Source organism: Pseudopipra pipra, chromosome 27 (genome assembly GCF_036250125.1).
Source record: "Pseudopipra pipra isolate bDixPip1 chromosome 27, bDixPip1.hap1, whole genome shotgun sequence".
NCBI lineage: Eukaryota > Metazoa > Chordata > Aves > Passeriformes > Pipridae > Pseudopipra > Pseudopipra pipra.
In genome coordinates, this window is record NC_087575.1 from 1,326,694 (window position 1) to 1,349,900 (window position 23,207).

The 23,207-nt window shown below is 53.9% G+C and overlaps 2 protein-coding genes across 8 annotated transcripts in view; both read right to left on the reverse strand.

The window, feature by feature from the left end:
* LOC135403322 (nuclear receptor ROR-beta-like) overlaps positions 1-23,207 on the reverse strand; it is a 121,938-nt gene that overhangs the window by 79,838 nt on the left and 18,893 nt on the right. The window lies entirely within an intron of this gene.
* SCAMP4 (secretory carrier membrane protein 4) lies at positions 970-22,443 on the reverse strand. Of its 5 annotated transcripts, none has more exons than XM_064637013.1 (8): positions 22,378-22,443; positions 15,875-15,945; positions 15,433-15,486; positions 13,074-13,202; positions 9,219-9,375; positions 6,283-6,384; positions 4,842-4,959; positions 970-3,867 (listed from the first exon to the last, which is right to left on the reverse strand). In XM_064637013.1, exons 3-8 carry the CDS (start codon positions 15,437-15,439, stop codon positions 3,691-3,693), a joined length of 690 nt encoding a protein of 229 aa, XP_064493083.1. In that variant the 5' UTR covers positions 15,440-15,486; positions 15,875-15,945; positions 22,378-22,443; the 3' UTR covers positions 970-3,690. The 5 variants fall into 5 exon arrangements, with proteins under 5 accessions (XP_064493083.1, XP_064493085.1, XP_064493081.1 ...); XM_064637015.1 differs by having other exon boundaries at positions 22,383-22,401; XM_064637011.1 differs by lacking the exon at positions 22,378-22,443 and adding an exon at positions 17,449-18,201.

Sequence of the window (23,207 nt, forward strand, 5' to 3'; positions counted from 1 at the left end):
AAATCCTGCCCTGTCCCGAGGGTGAGGGAGTCAAAGAACTCGTGGCTCACAAGGGCCGAGGTCCTGCCCGAGCAGCAGCTGGAGCAGGAGCTGAAAATGTGCCTCATGCTCAGATTTTGAGGGCCTGGAGCAAGAATTTAAGTAAAATCCTTTTCATTCCAGTGCTCAACACAGGGCACAGCAGCAGCTGAAGGGAACCACTGTGGGAGTGGGGTGGGGAGGGCTGGGCAGGGGCACCTGGCACAGGGCTTTGGGGGTGAGGAAGGCACTGAGATTGGCAGATGCTGCACTGGCAGCTGTGACGGAAACAGCTCTTTTAGGATTAGAGATCTGCCACGGAGCAGAACTGGGGTGTGAAGCCACAATATGGTAACTCCCATATTCCCACCTGGAGTTCCCTGGGAGTGTCCAAGGCCAGGTTGGATCAAAGGAGCAACCTAGGATAGCAGAAGGTGTCCCTGCCCATGGCAGAAGGTGGGATGAGATGAGCTTTAAGGTCCCTTCCAACCCAAACCATTCTGGGATTCTAATCTGGGCAATATTTTCAGCCCCATGCTGAACAGACTCACCTTCACTGTCCAACAGCCCATTTACTGCAGGGATAAGAGTCTCCTCTGGGGCAATAAACTGGGGAAGGCAAACACCAGGACTGTGGAGGGGGCAGGAAAAACTCGACCCCAGTGCTTGGGAGATGGGCCTTTCTCCCCACCACCCACCTCTGCTCCCTGTTCTCGCCAGAAAATGAGAATAATGGGCAGCAGCTTTGGTAAAAGCTGGTGAGGCCTTTTCTCTAAGAGCACAAACCACTCCCAGCAGTGCCCAGCACAGAGGATGAGCCTCATCCATCAACGTGCTCTCTCCCCGAAAAACAACACGCAGTGGGAGACTTTGGGAGGAAAAGGAGAGATTTCACCATTTCCCTGTGCCAGATAACTCTGGTTACCTAGGAACAGACACTTCCCCGATGCGGCCAGTTCTCCTCATCAAGCACAGGATGAGCATTTATTGTCTTGTGATCAGGAGAAAAACACAAACAGAAACCAGAGCTCCACGGGTGACACGAGACATCGCACACGGCCACGGCCACGTGACGCCCGCCGGGGCAGGAGCCAGGCCCGGCCCGGTGGGGTTAAGAACTCCTAGAAGTCTAATGTAAACATTTAAAAACATACAGAGGAGTCAAAAAAACCCAACAAAACAAACAAAAAAAAAGCCACAAAATAAGTTGTTCAGGCAGCGTGGGGGGGTCGACTGTCTGGAATTACGGTTTGTGGCATCGAGGAGGAGGGAGGGGATGAGGTGGCAGATCCCGCCCGGGGGTTCACGGAGCTAATGGGGGGTGGGTTTGGTGTCCAGCTGCGGCCATTCCGGCTCCCAAGCACCCCCTCCTCTTGCACAAAGCACTGTCAGTGTGGCTGGGGGTGGGAGCTTAAACACAGCCCCCCCCGATTATCCATGGACCCCAGCGAGGGGCGGGATGTGGAGTCCCCAGCAACGCTTCTCCTCTCGGCTCCCTCGGAACCTCTGACCTGACACGCTAAAAACCAGCAGAAAACCAATGGGGTTTGAAGAATTTTGGCAAGAGGCTGAGAGGCAGGACCCAGGAGCATGAGAGCCAGGACATGGGGCACCCAAGGGTGGCCAATGCCACCTTCAAGCCCATCAGTCCCCCTCACCCCATAGTGCATCCATCGTATTTCCAGGGAGTCAATGCCAGGCAGTTCTCTTATCACTCCGATGGCAAGCGACAAAGAACACTTAAAATTACACTTGACACAAGACAAAGGCACCGAAAAAGCTTCACAATGTGTTCTGGTAAGGAGGCTCCAAGCACTCCGTGCTCCCAAGCACATCCCACACTCGCCAGGAAGGACCCCCGGTGTCGGGAGCACGTTCCGTGTCCCAGAGCCTGGTCCTGCAGGGGGGGGTCAGTGCTGCTTGTAAACTGAAATTCAGGGAGGCTCTGCCCTCCAGTTTGGCCCTGGAAACATGGGTCATGCAGACTCCAGGCTGTGCTTCCCTCATTATTTACAGTGACACGGGACGAGTTAATGGGGAATTCCGCAGGGATGAGGGGAAGGGGATTCTCCTCCATGAACTATGATTCTGTTAGATAAGGCACATGTAGAGAAAATATTCAAAAGATCACTTGCAAATCTATTCCACCTAGCTAGGACCACCTCCCTGTCCCATTTCCAGGAGCCAGTTCTGATCTCCAGCTGCTCAGTGTGGCTTTGGAGTGACCCCACTGACAGCCTGCCAGGGCAGCAGGCTCTGGGAACTCCAACCCCTCCCAGATCCCCCACATGGAGCACTCTGGATCGTTGGCCAAAAATTTGAGAGCCAAAGGCTTGGGACACTCACTCTCTATAAAAATATTGGGGACTGACCTCCCAGTTTGGACAAGTTTGAAAAAAACATCACAGCAGGTTTTGAGGGAGAAGAGGAAACTGCAGCCTTTGCTGCCTGGATCAGGACAGGACACAGGGAATTGGATGGCTCAGGCTCCAGGAGCCCTGATGTGCAGGCACAGAATGGAGATGAATGATGAGGCAGAGCCAGGGAAAACAATCCCTCTCAACAGCTTCATCCTCCCTCCAGCTGATCCTTGGAGAAAGGCAGGAACCTCCCTCTCCTGGAAGGGAAGTGCTGCAGAGCAGGACTGCCCAGCTCACACTAAGAGCCCTCCCTGGTCCTCCCAGCCCCCACTGTAACGTTTGGAGTCCCAGCCCATCAGCAGAAGGCAGAATTAAACCATTCATTGTAACAGAACCGCTTCCAAACCGCACTGGGGGCCCAGCACCGAGACCCAGCGTTATCCTCCACCCGGCTCTGGCTGGAGCCCAGGGAAAGGGAGCCCTGGAAAAGGGACCCCCAACAGGCCAAGGTGTGTCTGGGGGGGCATTTCTCAGGGCAGCACAAGGCCTGGCTGGAAGGTCCGTGGTGGGGAGCTCTCGTGCTGAGCCCTGCACGGGGGGCACGTCCTCAGGGCCGGCTCGGTGCCGGATTCCAGTGAGCAACCACCAACCTCATGAGATGAATCTGCACCTTTTGAAGCACAAAGATCCGGCAAAAAGCTTTGGCAGCAGGGAAGGCAGGACTTGGAGCATCACAGCAGTCTGAGCCAGGCAAAGGAGGACTCTCGTGGCCTTCACAGCTCCCGTTCCCGGCGGGGAGGGCGGGGGTTTCACAGATCCCTTCCCTGTCACTGGTACCAAATAATTTAAGTCTTGCATTTCCCTTAGAGTGAAAAATTCCACATTATTCATCCAGGAGAGTAAACACCAGTTGCTACTAAAGCTGTGATTGCTGCGGGGTGCTGTGCATTCCAGGGAAGCTGAGCAGGAGCAGCTGTGGTTAGTGTTGCCATTGGGGGAAGTTGAGCCTTTTTCGGGGATGGTCAGGAGAGGATTCCCTCGAGGAAGGGCAGTTGTTGAAGGGTTTGTTCCTCAGTCTGCAACGAGGCAAACACTGGTAGCTCAAGGCAAACAAAAAGCTTTGTGCCACGGCCGTGCAGTGGAGGTGGGAAGGGCTGACAGGATCTTCCACAGGGACCAGGAGACGAGAACCAAAAAGGTCCCAAAAAGGTGACTGGGGTGCCTGGGGGAGGGAATGCAAATGATCTTTTCCAATAACAAGAATTAAAAGACCAAAAAGGAGAGAATCCAGGCAGTTTGCAGCTGCTGCTGCTTAAGGCCATTGGTTTCCTGGGGGGTAGTTGGGCACTGTGGGATACTCTGGCAGGCTGTTCCCAGAAAAATTGCTGTACTGGGCCTCCCTGCTGGGGGGGTTCCTCCAGGCACCGCTGTTCCACTCGTCCTGAGCCTTCTGGAAGCTTCCACCACCCCCTCGGTAGATTTTATGTACCTGATGGAGGGAAGGGAGAACAGGAGGAGTCACCACCAGGAGCCCTCAGCTCTGCAGAGCTGCAGCCACCTGGTCAAGGATTTGTTCCTCTCCCTGTCAGCTGGATTTCTGAGGAACAAAAGCACTAAAAATGCAGTAATACAGTGAACAGGGGTGGAAATAAATAGTATTAACACCAGACTTGGACCCATTTCAGCCACATGCCCAAGACTGAGGTGAGGGATCCTCCAGCAAGGCAGCCAGAGGGCTGAAACCTCTCCAACATGACACGGCTGCTTCCACAGGGCTTCTATCTTCTCCCCTCCTCTTCCATCTGCCAAAGCTCTCCAGCCAGTCCTACCTCCAAATCCTTCTTTCTGCAGAGGACCACTTCCCACCCTGCCACCCAGTCCCCACTGCAGGGGGAAATTAAGGAATCGTTAAGGTTGGAAAAGACCTTTAAGATCACCAAGTCCAACCATGAACCCCACACCAACACCAGACCATGTCCCCAGGGGCCACGTCCACACCTTGTCTGAACACCTCCAGGGATGGTGACCCCACCACTGCCCTGGGCAGCCTGTGCCAGTGCTTTACAACCTTTTCCATGAAAAAAGTGTTCCTAATATCCAATCTAAACCTCCCCATTTCACGCAGCTTCACGTTGCTTCACATGAAGCTTGTGCTGAGGGACGTAAAGTGACATTGCCACACGACACGGTGACAATGCCCAGCCTGAGCTGTCTTGTGCTGTCTGGATTTGACTCCCGGGAACTTTAAGAGACACCAGCTGACTGCACTGAACAGCCTTTCAAAGCAGTGGTGGCTGAGTTGCCTCTCCACGCTGTCGCGACACAAAAGGCAGATAACCCAAGTCAGAGACAGATCTGAAGAGCCACAGAACCCCAGGATGGTTTGGGCCGGGAGGGAGCATAAAGCCCATCCCATTCCACCCCCTGCCGTGGGCAGGGACACCTCCCCCAGGAAGAACCCACCCTTAGGATGCAGATGAGCATGGCCACGGCCGACAGGGTGAACATGATGGCAGGGAACAGCATGAACACGGCGGCGGCGACGCTGGTGCTGAAGAAGGTGATGGCTGCCAACCACCCACTGCAGGAGACACAGAGAGAGGCAGTGTCATTACAACTCCCTTTTTAGAGTGTCCTTGTTACCAGAGAAACTGTCTGCTCGCTTATAAGGGTGGGGAGGCCCTGGCAGAGGTTTCCCAGAGGAGCTGTGGCTGCCCCACCCCTGGGAGTGTGCAAGGCCAGGCTGGATCAAAGGAGCAACCTGGGATGGTGGAAGGTGGAAGGTGTCCCTGCCCGTGGCAGGAGGTGGGATGAGATGAGCTCTAAGGCCCCTTCCAACCCAAACCATTCTGGCCTTCATAGCCCAGAAGTTACAAGGCAGCTTTAAAGCTCTTGAAAATGAAAAGAGCCATGAGGAAAATGGACAGAACGAAAGGCAGGTATTTCCCCAAGCTCTTAACTCTTAACAAGGCCAGCACCCCTTGCTAATCCAGCCTCAGAGCTTTAAGGGGCAGCCAGCTGCATGGAGCTTGGGGACAGAAGGTCTATTCCCAAGGTGCTTTTGGTTATGCACCCAGAGATCAGAACTGGCATCAGGGAACACCAGGGTCCTCTGATTTACACTCCACCTCCATTCCTTGGATGGCAATAGCCAGGTAGGGCATCACAGCTATGACAGCAAACTGTTCCAGGGTATGCTGGGCCTTTGCATGACTTGTCCTTTCAGCAGGAAGTTAAAATGCCAAACAAATGCACCAAGGCTGCCAGAGCTCAAGGAATGTTTGGATGATCCTCTCAGGCCCATGGTGTGACTCCTGGGGATGGGCCTGTGCAGGGCTGAGGGTCGGACTGATGATCCTTGAGGATCCCTTCCAGCTCAGCAAATTCTGGGATTCAGGGAAACAATTATAACATAACCAGGGACAGACACCAACACACTCCCATTTATCTTAGGAGAACTCTCACAATACTTCTCCACAGGCCAACAGTGAGTCATCCCACCCTGCTCACCGGGCACTGCCAACACGGAGGGCAAGGCTGAGCCTGGTTAAATGGTGAAAGAAATGGGCACTGGGGAAAGGTGCCAGAAAGAACAAACAGGTGAAGATCACAGAATCCCAGGATGGTTTGGGTTGGGAGGGACCTTAAAGATCCAGTCCCATGCCCTGCCACGGGCAGGGACCCCTGGCACCAGACCAGGTTGCTCCAAGCCCCGTCCAACCTGGCCTTGACTTCTGCCACCACAGCGAAGAAACCCGAATTGTGCACCCCGAGGGCTGATATAACTGTGCACAAGGGAAAACTGAAAGCTTCTCCCACTCCACCCTGTACAGACTCCCACCAGCTTCTCAAAAAAGAAGGGGGAACAGCCCCAGGCTGTTTGCAGTCAGAGCATCCCACTCACCACGCGCCCCAGCCGGAGAAGCCGATCGCCTGCAGCACCGTCAGGACGAACTGTGCCCCGAAGATGAAGAAAAAGGCCATGAAGTTAAAGGAGCTGTCTGACCTGCAGAGGGACACAGGAGGTCAGGGAGGCACTGGCACCTTGTTTTCATTCACACTGGTGTCTGCCCCCCCAACGTGGTGTCTCCAGAGGGATCCCTGTGCTTGGGAGGCTCCTCCTCTGCCCCAGGCAGGGAGAGCACACAGCTCCATGACTCAGCAGCACCTATTCCCTCCCCATAACCCAGCTCCTGAATTGCTCTACCCCAGGAACTGCACTGTGGTGACACACAAGGAGAGACACAAGGCTCCTACAGTGTTTGAATCGTTCTCTGAGCAAACATCAGCCCAGCCTGACACTGCCCACCAGCTCAACCACTGGCAAGGAGGCACACGGGGACCTGCCACTGGCAGGCAGAGCTTGTCCACACACTGAAAGGGATCCCTGAGCATGAGAATTCCAGCTGGGAATGTCCCAGTGCCTGCCTGTCATCATGTTCACACGCCCACAGTTAATAATCCAGCACTGGGACACACTAGGAGGGAAAACAGCCACGAGGGAGGTGGGTGGTGCCCTGACAGCAGAGGCACAGTTCCCATCTCTGCAGGCTCCCCATCCTCAGGATGTACAGGTGAGGTCCTGGAATTTATGCAGGTACAATAATTAGCATGAAAATGACCCCAGCAAGAGGCTGAGCAGGTGCACTCAAGGTCTCTGCCATGGGGGCACTTGGGGGCTCTGCCACAGAACATCTCCATCCCATTAAACCAGTCACGTCAGGCACATCTAAAACTCCCCAAACTACCATTTTTAATTATACAAATGGTTCCCATCCTCTCAGGAACTCAAAGTGCCAATGATTTTGTACAACAGATTTACACAAAGCAGTTGATTATGAGGCAGCCTGGTGCAAAGGAGCTCCAGCCGCTGCCAGCTCCTGCTTAAACCCTGACAGTGTTTAAATGCTTATTATTTCAATTATTTTTATTATATTTATGTTTGTTAGTGTCATAATTCTAGCCCCTGATACCCAAGGAAGTGGGACCCAAAGCTCTGGATCCTGGCTGGTCTGAGACACATGGAAAAGCCTCCAGCCAGACCTGTGCTGGTCCAGGCACCTGTCAGCTTCCAAATGGTGGCCACAGAGATGCTGTGGGAGTTTTGTCATCCTTGACCATCCTCCCAGTCCTGCCCTTCAAATACCACCTCAGAGCACAGCCATGTGAAAGAAATACTTTACACAGGGCCTGCTCACAGTGGTGCCTGTTGGAATCCAATTAACAGGGATCAGGTTCGAGGCTGAGCCTCCAAACAAGACTCTTGCAACTCCGACCTGAAGGGGCTGGAGGAGTCTTCAGTTGAAAGGATCTGCAGGAATTAGTGAGGATACAGAGAAAAGGTGATTCCTCATCCAGCTTTCTGGTGCAGATTGGCTCCAGCTCTGTGCCAGGGCTCTGCAGTTAATTCAGTCTGGGATGTGCTGGGATGACGAGGGTTTTAGGGCAGGATTCATGCAGGACAGGATGCCAGCACTGAAGGGTGGCCTCCTCCAGAGCACGTGGGGCTGCCCTGGCCTCTGGAATCACTGGCTGTGATCCCACAGCAGCACTGCAGTGATTTCCAGCTGATGTCCCAGTGGATGATCCCTGGGCTCCCCCCTCTGTCCCAGGGGTGATTCCTTATTTAACTGTGCACAGAGTAACCTCGGGGACCTTCCAGCGTTCAGCTGCATAAACACGTACAAACAACATTAAAGGAATAATTAGAAACAGCCCTCGTGGAGCACAGGGGAGGGCAGTGGGGAGGAGTAATTTTTCCCAGCCTTCAGAATGGAAATTCCTCTTTGAGCAGAGGCCCTTGGGCTTCTGGGCTCGGGATGGGGACAAAGCCCAGCCCCAGGGGGCAAAAGCTCAGAGCTGGAGTTTTCAGGTCATTTAGAACTTCCTTTTCCACCAGAAATAATCCTCCCCTGGAGTTTTCAGGTCATTTAGAACTTCCTTTTCCACCAGAAATAATCCTCCCCTGTACTCCACGATGGAGTCACTGGTGATTCAAGCACTGCCCAGTGCTGCTGGCACACAAACCCAGAAGAGCATTTAAACAACTAATTTATGATGTGCCAAACAGACAGGACCCACCTGCCACCTCCCATTTCCATCAGCTGCTTTTGCTGTTACCCAAACCAGCTCATCACAGAACCTGGTGAATAATCAAAATCCAGAGCATTCTACCAGAAAGAGCTTCACCTTCAGGGTGCAAACCCCTGACTGGGGGGTGGTGGTCCCAGGCAGGTCCCTCCTGTCCCTGTGTCAGGCTGGGAGCTGCTCAGGCCCCTCCCAGCTCTGCCAGGCATTACACATTAATGTCTGAGTGATGCCTCCTGTCCACAGCAAGCGTGAGCAAATGCAAATGATTATTAATTAAAGTGAAAATGTAGGATGGCTTTAAATATTTGTGGAGTTGCAGAAGGACTGGCTCCAGGGAACTGCTTTTATCTAAAAAGCAAAGCAGCCAAGCTCTCGAGCTGCTCAAGAAACCACAAGAGTTCTCAAAAACTAATAAGTTAATAGTCTTCCATCAAAATAAGCCTCAGTGAAGCTCTACCAAATTAGTATGTATTTTAATGCTGCACTGAGATGAGGGTGCAGCTAAGCTTGAGATATTTAAAACATGAATTTCACCCTCATGGGAGTGGCTGCTCACCTCCAGCCCCAGGTGGGTGACCCTCAGTCCTACAAAAAGTAACCACATTCTTCTTCATTTTGAAAGTAAACAAGAAAAAAAAATAAAAAATCTTTATCCCAGACACAGAGATCTCTCCAGGAGCACTTCCCAGCAACAACACAGGTCTCTCCCAGAGGGAACTGGAAGAGAAGCCCTCGAGGGCTCCTACTCACCGGAAGGCTTTGTAGGCAGGTCGGAACCAGCAGACGTAGCCACAGGGGCTGAAGAGGAGCAGCCACAGGATGGCCAGGCCAAAGTTGACCCCGTAGCCTCCCCCGATCCACCAGGCCAGGCAGGCAACGATGTTCACTGCCAGGGTGATGCAGTAAACTGGGGAGAGGGCAGAGGACAGAGCGTGGGGTGGGGCGGCTTCAGCACTTCGCAAAGAAAGGAAACGAAAAACAACGGCTGGAGCTGTGCCAGGGGGGTTGGGATGGATCTCAGGGAAAGGTTCTTCCCCCACAGGGTGCTGGGGCACTGCCCAGGCTCCCCAGGGCAGTGGGCACGGCCCCAAGGCTGCCAGAGCTCCAGGAGGGTTTGGACAACGCTCTGAGGGACAGGGTGGGATTGTTGGGGTGTCTGTGCAGGGCCAGGAGTTGGACTGGATGATCCCTGTGGGTCCCTTCCAGCTCAGGGTATCCCAGGACTCTGTGAAACCCCCTGTGCTCTAATGGGAAGGGCCCCTGGGGCAGTGGGAAGCTCAAGCCCAGCAGTGCAGCAGCTCAGAGCGAGTCACAGGTTCCCGTGTGACCCCGGAGCACACCCAGCTCTGGGGGGATCCTGCAGCACAGGGACGAGGGACCTCTTTTGGGAGCTGCCAGAGGATGGAGAGACAGCAGCAACCAGTGCAACCAACACAAGACTCAGGTCAGTATTATCATGACTTGGGAGCAAGGTCCAATTTCCATTTGTAGCAAACCCCCTTTGTGAGAGGAGAGGGGTGAGCCCACACTGACTCTGCTCGCTGGGGCTGCCTCAGGAGCTGCTTCAGAGCCAGCTCAGTGCCTTGCAGGCTCTGCCTCCGCTTCCCTGGGCCTCTGAGGAATCCTGGAAGTCAGCCTGAGGCCTTGGAAGTGCTGCCTTGAGTGAGGGGATAAGCAAACTCCAATCAGGCTGAGAATATGGGACCATGGGGGTGCCTTAAAGGCCTTTTCACATCCCTGTTCCTGTCACTTGGATAAAAAGGAGCAGTTGACAAAGGCCCCCAGAGCACAGCAGTGCTGCACTAAGTAGCTGTGCATGAAGTGATGCTGCTCCCCCTTCCCCTGGAGCTCACATCCCTGGAAAAGGGGGCTGCTCCTCCCCAGCTTTGGCAGGCTGGGCTCAGCCCCATGCCAGGGGCTCCCTGCTTTCCTCCCTGCAGCCCCCCAGGCTCTGCCAGTGTCCAAGAGAGCCTCAGCCCAACTACAAGCTCCTGCTTTGGAAAACAGGGGGGAACTCCTAAAATCCTGTATAAATGAGCACAGAGGAAGGAGGAGGTGGAGGGTCCAAACAGCAAAGACCCTCCAGCACAGCTGGGGCTGAGCTGACAGTGACACTTTGGACCTTGGCCTCAGCTCTCTGGGCAAAATTAAATCCCTGAATTTCTTTTCACCTGTCCTGCCTGTTCCTTGTCCCACTACACGCTGTGGCTCTGCAGCTCATCTGCACATCACTGGCCTGCTCCTTCTGGCTCCTCCCTTTCCTCCTCTTCACACAGCCTGGGGGGTCCTAAAACAGCTACAAGGTTTTCTGGTCATCAAATAACACCGACAGCCCCGTGAGGAGAATGCAGTGTGGAAAGGAAAGCACCTGAACTCAGCTGCTGCTTCTGCCTCACACAGGGCCTGAGAGTTAAAATTAAACATTGCTTACTGCAAAGAGAAATTCCTCTGAGTGGCCAACAAGGCTTTATACACCCTGGTTTGGATGTGGTTTAATACTGGGGGGAAGAAAGAACATTATTTATTTAAATTAATTAATTTTAGGTATTTAAACTAACAGGCTTAAATACAGGTTTAACTTCCCATCCCTGGAAGTCTCCAAGGCCAGGCTGGATGGGACTTGGAGCAACCTGGTCTAGTGGAAGGTGTCCCTGCCCAGGGCAGGGGGTGGAACTGGATGAGCTTAAAGGTCCCTCCCAACCCAAACCAATTTGGGATTCTATGGAATTTCATTTATACAGCAATTAGCTGCACTTCTAATTCTTATTTTCAGAAGTAATTTATTCTCCAAAAGTTACATAATTAAAAAACAAACAAACAAACCAACACCACCAAGCCAAGAGCACCTATAAAGTTTTAAGGAACTTTTAGTTTACTTCAGTAAAGTTTTAATGCTCTCCCAGTGCCTCAGGTGGGAGTTTGTTCTCCAGCAGTGGGAGCTCTGGTCCAGGCTTCCCCAAACCCCTCCACCTCAACCAAACGCTCACATCCAATTAAAATAACGAGCCCTCACCCTCCCAGTAACGACTTTTGTGCTGCTGCTTTATAAAACTGGCCTTTTTTTCTCGTTTACCACCTTCCCTGTGCGTGTCCCTCCCTCCAGCCCCTGCCAAAAATACACAAATGGGGGAGACCCCGACACTGCAGATGGAAATGTGAAACTCCTGGTGCAGATGGAGATCTCCTGGCCGTGCCCAAATCCCTGGCACCCTTCCAGCCTGCCATTAACTCCACTGAGGGACTCTTTGTTCGGGGGCAGGGGAGGACAAAAGAGGCTTTGGAGCCGCAGCATCGGCCCAGTGAGTCTGGAGGGACAAGCAGCTTCTTCAGGCGAGAGAATTACAGAGCTCATTGCAGCAGCTCCACATAACCAAAGAACAATGGAGCCACGGATTATGCCATTATTTATGCACACAAATCCCTCTCCTACACACATCCCATGCATCTGGAATAAAAGCCACGCCACCGAGTGCAGGGCTGGCAGAGAACGAGCTTTCCTTGGGCGAGGAGGGGGAAAAGAGGATGAACAAGCATTTGGGGGGAAAAAGATAAGCAAAGCAAAGAGGGGGTTTTTTTATCTCCCAAAGCATTCCCTGTGGTTCCCTAGGCCTGCCACACCGATTCCATTCCTTGGAGAAGAATGGTCAATTTTTATTCCCAGTTTTTTTGAATGGCTGAGGCAGAGAACAGGAGCCCAGAGCCAGGAGCTCTGTTCCCATGGAATATCAGCTGGGATGGAGAGAGGATCAGCTCCCTGCTCCAGCAGGATGGGGAATGCCCTGGGGGGCTGTGGGGAGCTGAGGCAGAGCCAGCACGTGGCTAGAGGACACTGCATCCATTGGGAAGGGAGATCTGTGGATGGCACAAGGGGAAGCCTGAGCCTTCCCAGAGTGAGTTTGGGAGCCAGGGAGCAGCAAAGGGGCCACGTTGATTTTCTTGCCTAAAATTCTCCCATTTGTCTCACTTTAGGGGAACTGGGTGGATAATTTGGACAGTTAAAAAAGGCTGGAGAGGGATTTTGGACAAGGGCCTGGGGGGACAGGACAAGGGGAATGGCTTCCCACTGCCAGAGGGCAGGGATAGATGGGATATTGGGAAGGAATTGTTGGCTGTGAGGGTGGGGAGGTCCTGGCACAGGTTGCCCAGAGCAGCTGTGGCTGCCCCATCCCTGGGAGTGTCCAAGGCCAGGCTGGATCAAAGGAGCAACCTGGGCTGGTGGAAGGTGTCCCTGCCCATGGCAGGGGGTGGGATGGGATGAGCTCTAAGGTCCCTTCCAACCCAAACCATTCCATGATTCCATGATCACTTGACATTAATAAAGACATCAAACATATTCTGCCTGTTCCCTCTTCAAATTTCCTAACAGGCTCTTCTAGCACTGATACTCTCTTTCAAGACTCTTCAAAGATTCAAGGCACAGCAGCTCAAAGTTTAAGCATGAAGTTATATCACAGAATTCAAGTTATATTACAGTATTCCAAGAGGAATCCTTGCTCCTCAGCAACTAATTACAGTCAAAACCTCAAAGCACATCAGCCACTGGGATCTCTGGGGGTTTTATCCCACATACACCTTTCCCCAGCACAGGTTTCTCGCTGAACTTACAGATCCAGACGTGGTAGATCCTCTTCACCAGGAACTGGTGGTCGATGGGAATTTCATCGGCGAAATTCTGGTAGAAACAGGGTTTCAGGGGGATGAACTTGGGGAGTGGGGGGAAGTTGTTCACCTTTTCTGCAACACAGAACACAGAGGACATTTATTTTGGGACATGCAAGGTTGAGAGAGGGGAATAGGAACAACCTAATAAGCATCACATGGATTTAATGCCTTTACACAAAAGGTGCTGCAAGACAAAAAACTTGCCAGGATGAGGTTCCTCAGAAAAAATGGAATGAGTTTTAAGGTCCCTTCCAGCCCAAACTGTTCTGGGATTCCATGATTCTGTGTCAGGGATGTTTGTTTTTTTTTTCAAAGACTTGTGATTTTCAATAAAAAAAGGGTATGTTCAATTTTTTTCCTGCAAGGGTAAATCCCAGGAGGAAAAAAAAAAAGCAAATTAAAAAAAAAAAAGCAAAAAAAAAGCTTTGCATTCAGAGACAATAAATCAGCAAGTGCTGCCAAAGGCACTGTGGTGAAGAAAACCCTACCTTGGGAAGAAATTATGTTTTAAAATCAAGTAATTAAATGCCCCAATCCTCTGCACTGAAGCTGCTGTCAGCTCCCAGATTTGTCTGTGTGTGCCTGGATGTTCCTGCATGTTTGGGAATGTTTGCTCTTGCCTTGCAGAGCTGATTAAAGTTTGCTTCCAGGGCATTGTGACTAATTGTCTCTCGTCTCCTTCAGCCCCAGTAAACAGAATTAAAAACAACCAGAGGAAGAGATGAGGAATGTCCCGGGAAAACCTCCAAATGGCACAGGAGATGAGAGGAAATGTCTGAACAAGAACTGTCAGCACAAGAGTTCCTTCTCTTCCCATTATCTCCACGGGAGAAGACAATCTGCAGGAGCAGCTCCTGAGCTCCGTTTGAAGGTCGGCAGGGAAGAGCCTAAAGCTTAAGCCAGGCTTTAGGAAGGAAGAGCCTTCCCCTCATGCATATTTTCACACAGAAAATCTGGTGAGGAGAACTCCCACTGGGGGCACATCAGAAGCAACTGTGGAATAACAGCTGCAGTCACCAGCCCAGTTTGACTTTTCCTCATGAAAACAAACATTAATTCCTCTGCCCCTCCTCCCCCAAACCCATTTGAGGTTGATTCAGGTGCCCCCTAAGCTGGCTGGAGTTACTGGTTAACCCCTGCTGCTGCCCCCAGCACAGGGATGAACAAACCCCACCAGATGCTGTCCAAGTCCACAGGAATTTGGACTCCTTGGCACTGATTTTTTGTTTGCTGTTAACACCTAACAGGGTTTCTCCTGCACAGTGTGTCCCTGCAGCCTGGAAAGGGACTTCCCAAGGCTGGACCAAGGGAAAGGAGGGGGCACAGCTCCTAAAGCTGAGCAGGCAGGTCTCTAGGGAAGTCAGTGAGATTAATCAGACACAGGGTTCTCTAATAATCTTTGGGGGTTTTTTTGAGGGATGAGGAAACTTTTGTTCTGTCCCTCTTCAACAGCTGAAGCTGCAGATTGTTCCTGTGGCTCTGCTCCCTCCCATTTTCTGTCGTGGGCAGCAGAGCTGCTGCCAGTTTCTAATGCAGATGGTGGGGCCAAAACCAACCAGCCACTGCAGTTTGTCATTTCTGAAGCTCATAAAATGCCCCAAATTGTTTGCTAGGTACACAGAGATGGGGATTCCACCTCCTCTCGGCTCCTGCCCAGCTGCTGCCCACCTCCTCCCACCCAGAGACCAACTGTGGTTTCCAACTGCTCTGGGTTACTTCTGAGATCAGACAAATGAAATGGAATTAAAACATCCCCTTTCATGTCTGACTGCAGAGCTTGGAGTGCTGCAGCTCTCCCATCAAGGGAGGGATCAACACCCTGCATCAGCAGACACACCCTGTGCTCTCAGAAACCAAACTGCAGCCCCAAGGAGCAGCAGCTGCAGGAGAGTTCCACACTTCCTCCTACCTTAAAAAAGCTGCAATTTTGTTGCTGGTTTCACTACAAGTAAAATTCAGATGGACCAACACCAATAGCACAGCTGGGAGTGCTGTGCAAAGCCTCTGCAAGGAAGGGATTATTCCCAGGGATTTTTGGGTGAATAAATTCCATCCTCCTGAAACTTTTCAAGCAAGTCTCACCTGAGCCTTTAGCACTCGAGCAGTGACCTCGGGTGACAGATTCCCAGAGGACACAGCAGGAAAGTGAACCTGCCCCAGGCAAGAGAAGCAGCTGAAGAGCTTTAGGGAGCACCAAGATCTCAGGAAGGGACACAGGTCACGTGTCACAGCCCCCACAGCACAATGGACAATGCTTTTGGAAACCACCCTCCCTCCTTTGCCACACTGGAGGTGCTCTTACCTGCCATTTCTGTTGGGAGTGTTCCCTGGGGAGGTTTCAGAAAGAGCAACAGATCTGTTGGAGAGAGAAAAACCAGGTCAGCACGTGGCAGCAGCCAGCACCCAGAGAACCTGCTGGAACTGGGAGGATTTCCAGCACAGTGTGTGACAGAGAGCCCATGGCTCCCACCACAAACCACTCATCTCCAATCCCCCAAAGCAGGAAGTTTGGAACATCAGAGAAGGGATCCTGATTTCTCCTTGCTCACAGAAAGCTCTGGCAGCCCCTCTGGCAGCCCCTTGCAAGGTTTGTCTTATCCAGCAGCCAACAAATGTGCTCTTGGCAGCCCCTGGCAGAGGCTGAGGATGCTCAGGGAGCCCCTGCCAGAACATCTGCACCTTCCACACAGGGCAGGGTGGGACCCAGCAGAGCTCCAACACGGAAGAGACATTGGTGAGCTCACCAGACTTAAAGCTTCATTTAGGTGTTGAGATGATGTGTTGGCTCCTGGCTCTCCGTGCTCCTTCCCAACTCCTGGAACAAACAGATAATCCCTGTTAGCTGGGCAAAACAAAACCAATATTCATCTGGCACCAAACCCAACAGCCCTCAGTGTTTTAATCATTCTGCACAACCCTTCCTAAAACACAGGTTCATTCTTCCTGTTACCTCCACTGTAAGTCTGGCAGAGGCAAACCCTGGGAAGCACCAGCACCAGTTTACCCAGCACCAGCTGTGTTGCTGATTTTGGCAGAGCTGATCCCACAGGATGAAAGGCACAGAGAGGTCTGTGCTGAGCTCTCGTTCCACCCCTTCTTCCTTAAGGATGAAACACGTTGTGTCCCCACCTGCCAACTCCAGAATGGGAGCTCAGAACAAACCAACCCCCCAAACCAGCGCTGTGGGGTCTGACAGGAGCACCAGCAATGAAGGCACTCTAAAAACTGCCCCTAAAAGCACAGCCAGCACCGACAGCAGCTGCAGCTCCGGGGCCGGAACGGCCGCGCCGGATCCAAATCCCTCGGGATTTCCAGCAGCTCCTTTCCCTTTGCTGCACCTCCCTGCTGTCCTCCTGTGTGCCCTGGGAAGGTCTGGAGGCTGCAGAGTTGACAATGGCACCATTGTTTTGTTGAGGTTGCATTTACTTTTCTTTCAAACTGAGCTCCTCCAGCCCAGCCCTCGGAGAAGAACCAGGACCTGCACGGGCAGATTGTTCTTGTGTGCAGAGATGCAGTTATGTACAAGCTTAACTATACCTACACAGAGAACATGTTATTTTCCTGGACCAGCCCATAGAAAGCCCCAGGTGTGGATAGGACAGCTCAGGGATCCCTGTCCCAGCCAAAGCCTCCGGGCTGTCCCACAGCACCCGGGGTCTGACAGCGTCTCGGAACTCATGGTTTAGAAGTGGGACCCTTTTGCTTTGCATTTTTAAATTTTTTGACCAGAAGACAAAATGTGAAGACAGTTAAGAACACAATTAAATCTTCACCCCACCCTTGTGCAGGCTGAGATCTGTAAATTTTGGGGGAAAAACAAATGACACCAGTTATGGTGGCACACGAAGAGAAAGGGATCTTTCACCAAAAAAATGAGCCAACAAGCAAGGTCCTTCTTCAGAAGAGGATTATTTAGCCCCTACACTTCAGTGCCAGTGTCCTACAGAGAGGTGGGAGGCATCAGTCTGCCCACTGGAAAAGGGATCAGGAGGACAGTGAGGGACACATTCCTGGGTTGGCAGTGCCCCCATGGGCCAGCAGTGGTTCTCCTGTGCCCTTCTGTCTCAAGGAGACTGTGGTGAGTGGCTTTAGCTCAAATAAATAGATAAAAACCCCAGAGAAAGCACCTTCTGGTGCACTCCCCTCTCATTTCACCCAGCTGTGCTCATCCCCCTGCTCCTCTCCTAACAAGCCTCAGCCTTTGGTGCTTTGAAGACAAAGAACATGAAACTGGGGTGTCCTGTGCAGGGCCAGGAGTTGGATTCCATGATCCCTGTGGGTCCCTTCCAACTCAGGATATTCTGGGACTATCACTTACAGAAGCTATGACAGAAACTTCTGGATATTCCCCTCTTCAGCCACCTTTGCTTCCACGGGTAATGGCACAGAAGTTCCAGGGACAACTAATTTCCCTACAGACAGACATGGTTTGGACCCACAAAACAGCATTGAGGATATTTCCTTCCGCAAGGACAAGCACATACAACCAAGTCTGACACTGGATAATCAGTTCCTGAGATGTGTTCACCTTCCACTAGTTCAGCTGCACTGGGACTCCATCCCAGCTCCCAGCAAAAGGAAACGGGAGCTTCCCCCATGGATGAGCCCAAACCTTCTGTGGGAACGAACCTGAACTCCAGGATCCACCCCACTGGTGTTTCTGTTCAGAGCTCGGGGATACACCTGCACAGGAGTTGCTATTTCCCAGCTCACCACTCAATTTGGGCAGGATTCCTGCAAACCCTTAGCTCCAGGGCCTGGGGAAAACAGGCCTCAGCTGCACAGCCAGGGAAACGTTTTGTGTCTAATAGGTGATGACAGGGCTCAGCCTGGATGGTCAGTGGCTAAAACTCCTTCAGAGGGAAAGTCTCACTGTGCAGCCAAAACATCCTCAAGCCAAGCTCCAGCTGCAAGATCCCAGGATAAGGGACTAGATTACAGCAAAAGCAGGTACAGAAACAGGTATTATCCAACCACATGTGGACTTGGGCAAGATAACACTTAAAATCATGGAATGGTTTAGGATGGAAGGGACCTTCAAGCCCATCCAGTCCCACCCCCTGCCCTGGGCAGGGACACCTCCCACTAGCCCGGGTTGCTCCAAGCCCTGTCCAACCTGGCCTTGGACACTTCCAGGGATCCAGGGGCAGCCACAGCTTCTCCTGTGCCAGGGCTCCCCCACCCTCACAGGGAAGAATTTCTTCCCAATACCTAATCCAAACCTACTCTCAGTTTGAAGCCACTCCCCCTTGTCCTGTCACTACACACCCTTGAAATAGTCTCTCTCAATATATAAATCAGCTCTCTATTCACCAGAACATTTTCAGTTTAATTGGGAATAGACAAAATCCAACACCCTGCAATCCGCTGCAGAGATGTTTTCTTCTATAACCCACTGCTTGTGGAGGGAGGAAAATCCCACAGCCCCCAAGGAAACCACGGTGTGAAGTGAACTTCCTTTTTCCAGTGTGTTCATCCGTGGCCAATGAATAACTCCAAAGTTTACAGTCCAATGCACATGACTCAGGAGTCCACTGGAGACAGTTGGAGCTTTTCTTCACCAGGATCTCACAGACAAAATGCCCAGTGTCAGTTCAAGGGACACCATTTCCCTCCTAACTCAAGACACGAACGCAAGCAGGGCTGTTTGTCCAGGCAGAGAACAAGGCGAGTCCTTTGACTGTGACTCCTTTGTGAAATGTTTCACCACCTCAGATTAGGGAAAATTTTGACTATCATAGAATCCCAGAATATCCTGAGCTGGAAGGGACCCACATGGATCATCAATTCCAACCCCTGGCCCTGCCCAGACACCCCAACAATCCCACCCTGTCCCTCAGAGCGTTGTCCAAACGCTCCTGGAGCTCTGGCAGCCTTGGGGCCGTGCCCACTGCCCTGGGGAGCCTGGGCAGTGCCCCAGCACCCTGTGGGGGAAGAACCTTTCCCTGAGATCCATCCCAACCCCCTGGCACAGCTCCAGCCCTTCCCTGGGTCCTGTCCCTGGTCCCAGAGCAGAGCTCAGTCCCTGCCCCTCCGCCTGCCCTCGGCAGGAGCTGCAGCCCCCGAGGAGTCTCCCCTCAGTCTCCTCTGCTCCAGCTGAACCAGCCCAGTGCCCTCAGCTGCTCCTCAGAACCTTCCCCTCCAGACCCTTCCCCAGCTCTGTGTCCCTCCTTTGGACACTCTCCCACAGCTTCAGATCCCTCTGACACTGTGGCCCCCAAACAGCCCCCAGGACTCGAGGTGAGGCCGCCCCAGGTCAGAGCAGGGTTGGACAATCCCCTCCCTGGCCCGGCCAGCGATGCTGGGCCTGATGCCCCCCAGGACAGGGTGGCCCTTTGGGCTGCCAGGACACTCTGCTGACTCAGATCCAACTGCATCCAGGGACAGGGATCCAGGACCTGCCCTCGTTAAACACCCCAGGGCTGGGGACTGCCCAGCCGTCACACTTGTCAGGGTCTCTCTGCCTTAAATGCACTGAACAGCTCCTCCCAATTTAGTATCATCAGCAAACTGACTCAGTATCCCTTGCAGTCCTGCTACTGTGTGTGCAGCTCCTTAGGCCCCTCCTGTATTTTTCCCACAACAAATAAGTTTTAAAAGTTCTTGTTATCTCTCACTGCTTTTTTTCTCCAAAACCATGGAAAGGTGGCAGGAGAAATAAAGGAAGCCAAGCCAAAAGAAAAGCTCTCACAGGGAGGTGGGAGAGCTGATCTCATTCCTGCTTTGCCATAAACCCACCTGGTGACTTGGGGCATGTCCCCAAGACCAGATTCACAGGACACCGGACCCCCTCAATCCCTGCAGGTGCCAAACTTAGACCCACATCCCAAGCTTTCCATCCAGCAAAATCCCACAGCTTCTGAGGCATTGCTTTAGGGTATTTTCTGTACTGCTTTTGTATTCTCATTTTGATTTGATGACTCTTCTCCCAGACAACCAGTGGTGGGACAAGAGGAAGCTTGTCAAGCTGCAAGAGGGGAGGTTCAGGTTGGATGCCAGGAGGAATTTCTCCATGGAAAGGGTGGTCAGGCATTGGAAGGGGCTGCCCAGGGAGGTGGTGGAGTCCCCATCCCTGGAAGTGTCCAAGGAATGGCTGGATGTGGCACTCAGTGCTCGTGGTCTCTCCAGTTGAATTTAAAGGGAAAGTGGTGTCTCTGCACTGGCCTTAAGGCAAAAGGCTGGGTTTGAGTCTCACTCAGACACCCAATTTTAATCAGGAACTTCCCAGAGGCAGCAGAGGCCACTCCAAAACGCTGGCTCAGCTTTACCATCCCGGACTCTGCAGAGCTGACACAGTTTGTAGTTGGTGGTGCTTCCTCTCCCTGCCAGGGTGGGACACAGTCCCTGCAGTGACACAGCCAGCCCAAAAAGTAACTCCAGAAGCCACCCAGCACGGCCAGGGAGAACAGGGAAACTGTTTATGGTAGCACTGCCCCGAGAAAGGGCACAGGGGACAATGAAGTTACAGGGTTATCCCACTCCCACGTCAGCTCCGAGTCCTGGGAGCCTCCGGGGACTCCTGGCTGTACAGGGGGTCCTGCTGCCCCTCTCCCCCACCCCTGGAGTTGGGGAGACAGCAGGATTGGAAGCAATTCCCCTCAGGTGCCCCCCAGCCTGTTTACACAGCTGTACCTGCTGCCTCAGCACGTGGGGCAGGAGCCTTAATTTGGGTATTCAAAACCCAGAGCAGACAAATGTTAATTTTGGTATGAACACGTCCAGGAGTGAAGCTCAGCTGCTCAGGGGCAGAACCTCAGAAGGCTCAAGGGGAAGACAAAAACCACAGAAACACTGAAGTATCTGTGCTCAGGGCACAGGCCTGTTCCACTCCCTGTCACCCTCTCAGACTGGCCTCACACAGACAGCAGCAACAACACTAATTAGCCTAGAATAACACAGAAAAGCTAAATTAATCCATCCATTAATTGCCTAATTTCTAACTCACTGCTCTCCTCGTCACAGGTTCCACACGAGAGTTCCTTGAGCTCACAAAACCCTGAGAGCAGAGAGGGGGAAGTAAAATCACGACATGCCTGTGCTGCCTCTATCCAGGGCAGCACTCGAAGGAGCCAGTACCCAAACCACACACATCAGGGAGCTTCACCCTGACAGCCCCTGGAGAACCACGACCCTCCCCCGCAGCAGCTGGACTGTGTCACCCTGTCCCCTGACCCTCCCGTGTCCCCCCGAGCCCTCCAGACGTGTCCCGGTGGCTGCTCCCGGGGCTAAGGCAGGAGGGAGCCGTGGGAGGCACATTCCCCATGCCCCAGCTCGCAGCCCCTGGGGGTGGGGGTCTCACCCTGCAGGGCACAGGACCCCTCTCCACCCTCCGCCTCCTGTCCCCACCCCTCCCGCTGCCCCCGATAGCGGCTCCCACCGGGGCCGCCCCCGATCCCGGGCTGGCCCCGATTCCTCCCGACACACGCCCCGTCCGTCCCCCCAGACCTGTCCCCGATACCTCCCCGAGCTCAGCCCCCCCGATACCCCCTCCCCTGCCGCCCCCACCGCTGCTGCCCCCGGGGCTGCCCCCGTGACACCCCCGGCCCGAGGCACTGTCACCCACCTCCCGGCCCCGTTATACCCCCGGGACCCCCCGCGCCCCCTCCCCGGCCCCCAGCTCCTCCCACAACTCCTCCGAGCCCACCTGCTCCCCCTCCTCAGACCCCCAGCTCCCTCTCCCGAGCCCCAACTCCTCCTCCACGACCCCCAGCTCCCGCTCTCCTTCCCCCGGCCACCCTCGACCCTCAGCTCCCCCCAGACCCGCCCAGCTCCCTCCGCCCCGACCCTTCAAGCTGCCCCCCTGACCCTCAGATCCCCCTTCCCCGGCACCCCCCGACCCCCAGGCTCCCCCTCCCTCCCCCGGCCCCCTTCGACCCCCCAACTCCTCCTCCACGACTCGCAGCTCCACCTCCCCAACGCCAGGCTCGCCCCAACGACCCCCGCCGCGCCACCTCCGACCCCCCATCCCTCCTCCCATACCCGCTCCCACTCCCGACCCCCAAATCCTCCTCCATGACCCCCGGCTCGCCCTCCCCGGGCCGCCCCCGACCCTCAGCTCCCCCCTGACCTCTCCAGCTCTGCCCCCGCCCCAACCCTCGGCTCCCTCCTCACGACCCTCGGCTCTCTCCTCCGACCCCCGCCATCCCTCCTCCGAGGCCACCTGCTGACCCCCCCTCCCCAGCTCCCCCTCCACGACCCCCGGCTCCCCCTCAGCCCCCGCTCCCCGGCCCGGCGCCCCCGGTCCCACCTCACCGATCGCCCGCTCCCGCTCCCCCCGGGGCCGCCGCGGGGCGCTCTGGGAAACGGAGTCCCACCAATGGCCGCGCCCGCTGCGCTCCCCGCGCCTCGGACTACAACTCCCAGAGTGCATCGCGGCAGCACACCGCCCGCTGTCATGTGAGGGGCAGGGCGGGCGGGAGGGGCGGGGGAGCCCTACGGCGGCCGCGAGGGACAGAACTGTGCGAGGTACCGCGACCGACCCCGCTGGGGGGCTCTGCCGGGGGGAACATGGAGATGATCCAAGGGATCCATCCAAAGGAGCCCCTTTGCCATGGAGAGAGACCGGGAGAGCTGAGGGTGCTCACATGGAGGAGAGAAGGCTCCAGGGAGAGCTGAGAGCCCCTTCCAGGGCCTAAAGGGGCTCCAGGAGAGCTGGAGAGGGACTTGGGACAAGGGATGGAGGGACAGGACAGGGGGAATGGCTTCCCAGTGCCAGAGGGCAGGGATAGATGGGATATTGGGAAGGAATTCTTGGCCATGAGGGTGGGGAGGCCCAGGCCCAGGTTGCCCAGAGAAGCTGTGGCTGCCCCATCCCTGGAAATGTCCAAGGCCAGGCTGGACGGGGCTTGGAGCACCCTGGGCTGGTGGAAGGTGTCCCTGCCCATGGCAGGGGTGTGATGAGATGCTCTTTAAGGTGTTTTTCAACCCAAACCATTCCATGATTCTGGTCCAGCTGGGTCCTGAGCCCACAGAAAAAAATTAAAGTTTTTTTCCACTACTTCCAGTCTCACCCTTTGCTAAAACTTAAAAACACGACTTCCAACGTTATTAATTTTTTTTTTACCTTGCAAAACAGAC

Coding starts and splice junctions, on each gene's coding strand:
- SCAMP4 (XM_064637013.1), bottom strand. Junction 6,385..9,218: donor CCTGCCTACAAAGCCTTCCG/GTGAGTAGGAGC, acceptor GTCCCTCTGCAG/GTCAGACAGCTCCTTTAACT. Junction 4,960..6,282: donor TTCTCCGGCTGGGGCGCGTG/GTGAGTGGGATG, acceptor TGTCTCCTGCAG/TGGGTGGTTGGCAGCCATCA.